This window comes from Mirounga leonina, unplaced genomic scaffold, assembly GCF_011800145.1.
Source record: "Mirounga leonina isolate KUSES-001 unplaced genomic scaffold, KU_Mleo_1.0 Mir_53, whole genome shotgun sequence".
Lineage (NCBI taxonomy): Eukaryota > Metazoa > Chordata > Mammalia > Carnivora > Phocidae > Mirounga > Mirounga leonina.
In genome coordinates, this window is record NW_023270807.1 from 63,362,141 (window position 1) to 63,372,394 (window position 10,254).

At 42.7% G+C, this 10,254-nt stretch overlaps 1 protein-coding gene across 1 annotated transcript in view; it reads right to left on the reverse strand.

Annotated features, from left to right (window-relative positions):
- Positions 1-1,700, reverse strand: part of PDSS2 (decaprenyl diphosphate synthase subunit 2) — a 248,986-nt gene extending 247,286 nt beyond the window's left edge. The window contains exon 1 of the mRNA XM_034991728.1: positions 1,125-1,700. Within this exon, the coding sequence (XP_034847619.1) occupies positions 1,125-1,420 (296 nt within the window). The 5' untranslated portion in view covers positions 1,421-1,700. The remainder of the gene's footprint in view (positions 1-1,124) is intronic.
- Positions 1,701-10,254: the final 8,554 nt, after the last annotated feature.

Genomic DNA, 10,254 nt, shown 5'->3' on the forward strand with positions numbered 1-10,254 from the left:
CTCTCGAGCATGCCCCAGGTATGACATCTCCATATAGTACCAAAATGTTCTCTAGGGGGCAAAACTGCCCCATCTGAGAACTACAGCTCTACTCACAAAAGCAAAGAAGAGCTGTGGAAATGTTCCCAATTGAAGGAGATTAAAGAGACATGACAACTAACTGTAATATGTGATCCTAGGCTGGATCTTGTACTAGAGAGGAAAGAATACTATAAAGGACATTTCTTGGTCAATTAACAAAACTGGAATATCAATGGTAGATTAATAAGAGTATTGTATCAATAGTAAATGTGTTTAAATTGATTACTATAAAGAATATTCCTATGCTTAGGAAATACACGATGAAGTATTTAGGCATAAAGGACCATGATGTATGCAATCTACTCTCAAATGATTCATTAAAAATGTGTGTATTTTACATATACATGTAAATAGTATGTATATATGTGTAGAATAGGTGAATCTGATTATAAGGCATGCAGGTGTTCTCTTTGTACTATTTTTGTTCTTGCAACTTTTCAGTATGCTTGAAATTATTTACAAATAAAGGGTTTTTTTATTTTTTTACTGGAAGCATAAGTTGTGATCTTAAATCCTAACGACAAGTTTCACAGTAGTAGTCCAGAATATGTGATAAAAATCCCAGGAGGATAGTGACTACTGACTGGATAGATTCCTACTTTAAGCCTGCGATATTCGTTGGAAAGAACGGTCTACCTTCAGCATATCTCCCCCTCTCCATTTTTTTCTGGAGGCGACCACTGGAACAGTGCGGAACCGAAATCAATCTATCCCATTTTTAAAAGACCATTTCTAGAAAGTGACTCAAACCTACATTCCTACTCGATTTCGCCCTGAACGATTTAGAACCAAAAACGCGAAAAGAGTATAGGTGTTTCTCAAAAGAAAACCACTTAGCCGCTCAGCTGAGCAAATGGAGGAAGAAAAGTTAAGGTAAGTGGGCTAGAGAAGAGACAACATCAAATGTCCAGGAGAGCTAAGAAAAGAATGCGTAAAAAGAAATAAGCCTGGAGCCAGTATGAGCGAGGCAGGAAGGGAGTGTCGGCCAGGAAAAAGGACTCGAGTGGGTGCGAAGTGTGTCAGGAGGAGAGGGAGTAGCTCACCTGGCCGTGGTAAGCAGAGGGTGCTGAGTCCCCACCAGCTTCCGCACCTGCATAGCGATGTTGCTGAGCTCGTCGCTCAGCAGGCAGCGGAGGCTCATGAAGGACGTGGGATAGCCCACGATCTTCTCCGCATCTGACACGACTTGGTTCCAGTGGGCCGGGGACCTGGAGGACTGACCACGCCAGGAGCCCACCGAGGAGATGGTATCGAGGGACGGGGACCACCACAAGCGACGCGGGGAACCCGACACCCCGAGATAACGGGGCAAGCGCAACAGTAGCTGCCGAAGGCTCATAGTTTGAGTCTGGGAGTGTCAGGGACTTGAGGATGTCCGGAGGTGGCGCGGGGAAAAAAACAGGGGCAGAGGAGGAACTTGCAGGACCTAGAAGAAAGCGGCAACTCCCGACCCTCAGAGAAGGGGGAGTTCCTGAAACCGTAACCAGAAACGCACTTTAACTGCAGCTTTCAGAGCTTCGGGCTACACAAACAACAGCCGGAGCTCAGCACTGCCCCCGACCATCTGGGTAGAAACCACGGCCGCCTCCTAAATGGGGGACGCCATATTGGCGAGATGGAATACGGTCTGTCGTAAAGACAGAGGCGGACCGTTCAGGAGCAAAGAATGTTCCCTCCTTTACGGCGCAGTCGTGAACGCCCCCGAAGGGGCGGGGCTTTGGAGGTGAGCCCCGGAAGGCGAGGGGTAGGGCGAAAGTTTAAGCTCCTCCCACACCCCCTCCCCACCCAAGGTTGGGAAGACCTGGGTTTCCCGGGATTGGGTTGGGGTGTCGGGCTGCCGAGTGGTGCACTCGCCCCCGGAACTTGGGCCCAGTCTGATTCATCAGGGCATGCCCAACGCCCAGCACAGAGTGCCGCACAGAAATACTTGTGTTCTGGACGAGGGTCGGTGTCTACCAAGTCTCTTCGCGGCTCCCAGCGCGCCCGGAAGGAAGGGCGCCGGGCCGAGATGCGGGTTCCTCCGGGAAGCCTCTCACAGCTGTCCACCAGTCCTTGGCAGGGGTAGTGGACCGGCGTGAGGGCGGCCCTTAGGGCAGCTGGCCTTAGGGAGCTACAGGCCGCTACTCCGCAGTGGGACGCAAAGTCTAGGCGTGGGACTGAGCCCTCTTTTCCTTCAGTTCCCAGCCAGACGAAAGGTGGCGTGGCCCGGCGGAAAGGGTTTTTTCCCAAGGAATGTCCTTGAACCTTGTCTAATCACCAGCCTCCCCGCTGAGCCTCGGTCTCCCCCCCGCCCCCCCCCCCCCGGGTGTACGGCCCAGGCAGAAGCAGCTGTGCCTCCACCGGGGTGCAGAGGGGCCCGTGCCCACCCTCTCTTGTCTTGTTCTTCGGAAGGACGTTCAAAACTGTATCAGCAACCGCAGTGCTTTTCACTTAACAGCTCATATGTTAGCTCATTTTATCCTCAACTCCATTAAGTAGATGGTGTTAGTATTCTCCATGTTTCGTGTGAGAAAACTGAGGCACATCCAAGTTGTGTAAACTGTCAAAGGCCGCACTAGACAGGGATGTTATGGCAGGCGATCAGGCTTCTGAATCCATGCTCTTAACCACAGCATTACGCTAAGTAACAACCTACCAACCACTCTTTACTCTTCCATTGCTGAAGGGAAGCAGTCAATGTGGTTATCATTCAAGCAATGTTGCCTTTTCTTTTTTCAGGTATATCTAGTATCCTGCCCCTTTCGCATCACTCAAAACAAGTGTTAAAACAAAAAACAAAACAAAACAAAAACCTCTTTAGGGGTGCCTGGGTGGCTCAGTGGGTCAGGTCGTGATCCCTGAGTCCTAGGATCCAGCCCTGCCTTGGGCTCCCCTGAAGCTTCTCCCTCTCCCTCTGCCCTTCCCCCCTCCCTTGCTCCTGCTCTCTCTTGCGCTCTCAAATAAATAAACAAACAAACCCTTGTTAATAATGAAAGATATATTGCCCAATTTTACACTCTTAAAAATAGCTCGTAAAACTCTCTTCAACTTTAAAGATGCTTTCAAATTTCTTATTGGTATATTTTTAAATTAGTATCATGCACAATACTGGACCTCTAGATTCGGGCTACATATAAAAATCCAGACTTAAAAAAGGGCGAATTAAAGAGTAATTATTCACTTTGCAGAAAGATGCTTTTCTCTACAAATGTTTAGCCTCAGACTCCCTTTGAATAGCAAAGTTCCCTTGTGATTTAACTTTTCAGGAGTACATTTTAGATGAAATGAATTAAGCTTGTAAGTGTTAAACACAGTCTTTGCCCACAAAATAAGTAAGGCAAGCTGAAGTTCAAAATAATTCCTGTGGAAGAGATAACAAACTCCTGGCAATAAAATTCAGCTCTGTTCTAGATGAAAATAAACGTGGAGAGTGAGATACTTTACCATTTCAAAAAGTTCCAAGGCCTGAGCTTCTGGGTTATCCAAGGTGAAAGAAGTCATGAAAAAATGAAGAGAGATAAAGACTGAATGTGATAGATTGTGCACCTGAGGCTGTTTCTTCAGAATCATGGAATCTTAAGACCAATTTTTCATGCAATTTCCTTAATACCAATTCACAGCATGTACTTTAATTTCTCCACAGAAGCCAAATGCATTATTCTCTGGTCATACTCTATTAACCAAGTTTTTGATTATTCATGGGACTTTTGGTCCCATTTACTTTAAATAATCAGCACTTTCTTTTATACTTACAGTTAAAAGGTTGCATTATACCTAATGATAATCCATTTTTAGAAGGTTAAAATGGTATTTATTCTTTAATCTTCCAGATAAATATATAACTCCTTTGAGCCTTTCTGACTAAAGAGATTTCTGAATTGATAGTGACTTTTGGAGGAGCAGGGAGAGGAAGTATCTGTGATTCCACCATTCCTCTGCTACTGGTAATACTCATTTTGCAGATGTCTGTGAATATGTGCAAAAAGAAAGAATGTAGCAGAGTTTCTCATCCTTGGTACTACTGACATTTGAGGGCATGGAATTCTTTGTTATGGCGGAGGGCTGTCCTGTGCATGCTAGGATGTTTAGCATCATCCCTGGTTTCTACTCACTATAAGCCAGCAGTAACCCCCTCTAGGGCTGTGACAACCCAATATACCTCAGGACGTTGTCAAAGGTCCCCTGGGGGCAAAATCACCCTTGGGAATCTAGGGAAGTGGGAGATGCTGAAAACAAACAAACAAACAAAAACAAACAAGGACCATTGATGACTCCCACAAAGCAGCAAAAGAAGAGGTCCTGTGTGTGAGTAGCCCTGCGGGTTAAAATGGCCACTCCACAATCTGTGGAAACTTCCAGCCATACACAAGGCTTCTCCATCTCCTGGGATTTGGGGTTGTTTGGGAGATAACAAGCTGACAAAAGATGGTCATGGCTCTTCCTCCACCTTTCTCAGGATCCTGAAGTTGGTACAGTATTGGTGGATTTCACTTACTGTTCTCTCCGCATTCTGCTGACCTTAGAAACAAGTGAAGTTATATTTAATGTCCTTTTCTTGGGCTGGAAACCTAAGCCAGCCTTTGGAAGTGCAAGGTCTTAACAAGGATGGTGTATGCTTTGGGCGTTGGCATTTCCATAATTAGGTGAGTGGACATAGATAGGGACACGGCAGCCACCATCCTTCTACCAACCTCAACACAATCACCTATTGTTTATCCTAAGAGAGTTCCTCCAAAAGCAGTTGAAAACCACTGTGGCATATCTTGGGGCAGAATGATAAAAGGAGGCAAGTAATCAGATTAGCAACAACCCAAAAGTTTGACCGTCTACTGGGCTGCTGGCTGTAGAGAACAGGAACAACACATATCGCCAGGGAGATTGTAAAATAGTTCATGGCATCTATGGAACGGAATTTGATAATCCGTAGAAAAACTACCTATGCACTTATACTTTGACCCAGAAATCCCAATTCTAGGAACCCTTTCCAAAATACAAAATAACTTATGCACAAGGTTATTTATTGCAATATTATTTGTAATCGCAAAAGATTAGAATCCAACCAAACAACCACAAGTAGGGAGTAGGTTGAATAAACTGGAGTAGGTCCATATAATGAAATACACTGTGTAACTCTGAAAAAGAATGAGGGCCATCTCTACACTGTTGTAATGTGAGCTCCAGAATATGGTTAACTTTGGAACAACAACAGCAACCACAAACACACCAAGACGCAGAACAGTACAGTGTGTTTTTGGTAAGATAGGTGAACTACGAATATACACTAGCCTATATATTTGGGTTGGGAAGAAACAACTGGAGGGGACCGGCATGGAACAGACTACCCTGAATATACCTTGACTATATAGTTTTGAATGTGAAGTCATGTATATGCATTATGGTATTGGTCAACTGATAAAGATAACAGTCTCGAGTCTTTTATTACACAATTTGTAAAAAGTAATTTTCCTAGATGTTTCCATTACATATCCCAATTTCTCATTTGTTATTTAACTTCGTTATTTTTTGGTTCTTTTGTTGTTCTGTTTTTCATTTTTTGTTATTGCTATACATAGTTTCTATATTTAAAAAATAAAGTCATATATGTTTTACATATCCAAAATAATTTTAAATTCTAAAGAAAAATGTAATTGCTAAAATTTGAAAACAAGCTAAAGCAAATGATCTAAGTGTATATTAAGTGGGTGGCATAACTACGGCAAGTAAATAATTAAATGAGTTTAGAAAATAGTGTTTTTACAGGGCATTTACAGTGGAATATATTCTCAGGATAAATAAACCTATAAAGAAATCTTAAACTTCAGTCTGCAGTCTTATTGCTGGTGGAAATTTATTATTATTAATAATAATAAATATATTATTTTATTAATAATAAAAATATTATCTTCAACTATTCTTATACATTATAGGTTAAAACAAATCTTAGAATTGTTAGGAACAACAGAGGAAGTAGAATCCATGTAAAATTAAAGTTAAATTGGAAATAGTATGAACTTACAATTTTTCCTTTTCAAAAATGTTTCTTATGTTCCAATAAGAAAAGTTTTACATTTGGGGGGTGGAGAAGCATTTACTTGTTTTGTCCCTTGAAAAGGCCTGGAAATAATGAAAATCTTATAGCAATGAGCACCTTTAGTATTCATATTCATACTTTCTTTTTTTTTTAAAGATTTTATTTATTTATCTGAGAGAGACAATGGGAGACAGAGAGCATGAGAGGGGGAGGGTCAGAGGGAGAAGCAGACTCCCCACTGAGCAGGGAGCCCGATGTGGGACTCAATCCCGGGCCTCCAGGTCATGATCTGAGCCGAAGGCAGTTGCTTAACAACTGAGCCACACAGGCGCCCCAATATTCATACTTTCAATACATCATTCCCTGTTAAAAGGGGCAAGTCCTTTAAAAGAATGGCAGATTTCAGGTCTGGGGCAACAAATGTGCATGATGAGCCTGGAACACCCTGTTGTGCCAGAAATCAGGGAATCTATTATAGTCTAAAGTCTAATGGGTCAGGTCAAAGGGACAAAGGGATCAGCATAAAGGAGCTCCCACTAGCTGAAAAGGGGACAATCTGAGCGTCAAAACAGAGTAAGAACTACAACTGATCGAAATACATGGATGACATATAAATCCACGTGTTCGTTATTAGATGTAACTAGGGCAATACTCTGAATATGAAATGAAATGAAAGAATTGGACATTTATCCTGCCTTCCCGTAGGAATTGTATTTAGTGGTGTCTTAGTCTGGCTCACCCCCTTGAAAGCTGAACCTGAGACAAGGGCTTACTTTTAGGTAGTTTATTTTGGATAGCCATCTCAGGAAGCAGCAGGGGATGACTAGGGAGAGTGAATCACAAGGGGTCTAATACAAGGGTGTCTCCGAGTTAGTCATCACCGTGGGCAATGAGGCCTTGAGCCTGCTGGGAGTCTGAGTTGCCATGTAGAATGTACTTCATAGTTGTCCTCTTCTTGATGCAAGAGAGGAGCAGTTGTTGACCAGCAACCAGCCGGATCCGTCCAACTTTTCCCCTTGGGGCATTGGCCCCCTCACACTTCTAAGCTGTCATGTGAGTGCCAGGCAGATATCCCATCTTCATGGAGTCAGAGGACCTCGGGGGCAGAATGTGATATGCCCGCAGGGCAGATGTGCTGTCGGGTTACTCCTGCAGGAAGCAGGTAGCTTCAGCAATGGCTGTGGCGAGAGGCAGGCTGAGAGGATGTGAAACAGAGAACAAGCCACTTCTCATCGACAGTCCAGGCTGATGAGGGGAAGTTCTTCTTCATAACATAATTCCATCGACTAAAAGAGGAAGAAAGGATAGAATTGAGAAATCACCATATTGTGATTCCTTATGAAATCATGGATTCAGGCAACAATCATCAGAAGATGAGAGGTAGCTGGGAAAGAGCGGAGAAGCCGTGGAGACACGATTTGCACCACTGACTGATGTCGGCAGCACCAGGCACCGGGCTTCCCCACAGCCGTGCCTCCTGATGTGGTGCATTATGAAGTGTACGGCGCTGCCGAGGAACTATTTTTGCCAAAATAGTTGAATCTAAATCTCATCAAGCCGGTAGGTCCAACTTCCAATTTTCTAGAAATATGGGAGGAAGTGGAAGAAATGGACGAGCTTCCCAAGGAAACAAACAGACCAATCCAGCCTATTGGATGTCCTACAGCCAGCTGCCTGGGTTTCTTTAACAAGACAAGGGGCTAAGATGGGCTGTGGAAAAGGATTCCTGTAGATGGAGATTTTTGAGAGGCATTGCAAGTGTAATGAGTGGACCTTATTTGGATCTTAATTCTAACAAACCAACTGTAAAAAGTAAATCAGGAGGCGATTAAAGAAATTTGAATTATGGTTTTGGTACATTAGATATTACAAAGGAATTATTAACCTTATGTGTGTGTCTATTAGAAAATTCCCATTTTTTTTTAAAGATTTTACTTATTTATTTGACTGAGAGAGACACAGTGAGAGAGGGAACACAAGCAGGGGGAGTAGAAGAGGGAGAAGCAGGCTTCCCGCTGAGCAGGGAGCCCAATGCAGGGCTTGATCCCAGGACCCTGGGATCATGACCTGAGCCGAAGGCAGACGCTTAATGACTGAGCCACCCAGGCGCCCAAAAAATTTCCTTATTTTAAGTAATGCATACTAAAATATGTAGGGATAAAACAATACAGTGTCAGGAATTTCCTTTAAGACACTTCTGGAGAGAAAAAATAGATAAAGCAAGCATGCTAAAATCTACAAAGTTGCTGATTCTGGATAATGAGTATATGGCATTCATTACACAATTCTATTTTATATATGTTTGAATATTTTCATAATAAAATATTTTCAAAGAGTCAAGTAAACATTCTCATTCTTTTTTAAAAATGGAAGCAAGTCAAATGACTTGCCCAAAGTCATAAAGCTGGAAAGTGGCAGAGGTAAGAATTAAAGCTCAAACCCATCTCACTCCTTCCCCTGTGTCCTGTTGTCTTCAGAACTGAATGTGCTTATTTATTGATTCATTTATTTTCCAACCTCAAGTGCACATAGTTACTTCTTGACACACTTTTTTTTTTTAAAGATTTTATTTATTTATTTGAGAGAGAGAGAATGAGAGAGAGCACATGAGAGGGGGGAGGGTCAGAGGGAGAAGCAGACTCTCTGCCGAGCAGGGAGCCCGATGTGGGACTCGATCCAGGGACTCCAGGATCATGACCTGAGCCGAAGGCAGTCGCTTAACCAACTGAGCCACCCAGGCGCCCCTTCTTGACACACTTTTATCATTGGTCCATGCATTGTGCTTTTTTATTTTATTGTGGTGGTAAACAGCCTCCAGATGGTGCCCAATGATCCTGCCTCCTGGTAGTCTCACCTGGTGTTGTCCCCTTCCACATTGTCTTATGGTTGATCCGTGTCATCAGTAGTACCTGGCAGAAGTGACGGTGTGTGTCACTTTTGATAGTAGTTTTATAAAAGACATTGCAGCTTCCTTCTTGGGCTCTCTCTTGCTCATGCTCTCTCCCTCACTCCTTCTCTGTCTCTCCCCCCAACCCCACATTACTTGCTCTGAGAGAAGCCATGTCATTAGTAGTTCTATGGAGAGGCCCATGTGGTAAGGAACTGAGCCTCATGCCAACAGCCATGTGAATGAGGCATCTTGGAAGTGGATCCTCCAGCTCCTTCAGAGACTGCAGCCCTGACTCATAGCTTGACTATCACCTCATGGGAAACCCTGAGCCAAAACCACCAGACTGGCATGTGTACAGATTCCTGACCCTCAAAACTTTGTGAAATAACAAATGTTTATTTGGTGGGTTTTTTTAAAAGATTTTATTTATTTATTTGACAGAGAGAGAGAGAGAGCACAAACAGGGGGAGGGGCAGAGGGAGAAGCAGGCTCCCCACTGAGCAGGGAGCTCCATCCCTGAACTCCAGGATCATGACCTGAACTGAAGGCAGACATTTAAACGACCGAGCCACCTAGGCACCCCTTATTGTTTTAAGTGCTAAATTATGGGATAATTTGTTATATTGCAATAAATAACTAATACAATGATCTGCTGATCTTTGTGTAATGCAATACATGCTGTGAACCCACCACCAACACAGGAACTAGAATATTGACAATAGACCCGTCAGTGTGGACTTCTCCATCCCATTCTCCTTCCTCAACCCGAAGTTATCTTTATCTGGAATCTTGTATTTATCATTTTCTCTCTATTATCTCTATTTATCTATTATCTCTATCATGAGATTTTAAAAAATGTAAGTTAATAATATATGCATTTCTAAAAAAGTATATTATTTATATGTGTTAGTTATTTTTTTTATTTTTTATTTGTGTGTGTGTGTGTTAGTTATTTTTATCTTGAAAAGAGATTCCATGCTAAATGTAATTTCCTGTGACCTCTTTTCTTTACTCAACATTATTTTATTGAGATTCACCCATATCAGTGTGTATAGTGGCAGTTTATTTGTTTTGACTGCTGTATAATATCCACTGAGTGAATATATACACACTTAATCCGTTCTCCTGTCAATAGACATTTGGATTGCTTCCAGATTTTTTTCTATTACAACAATGTTGTCATGAAGAGGTTTACAAATGCCTCCAGGTTCGTATATTGAGAGTTTATATGTAGCATTGGAATTACTGGGTTGTAGGTTATGGGAATATTCAT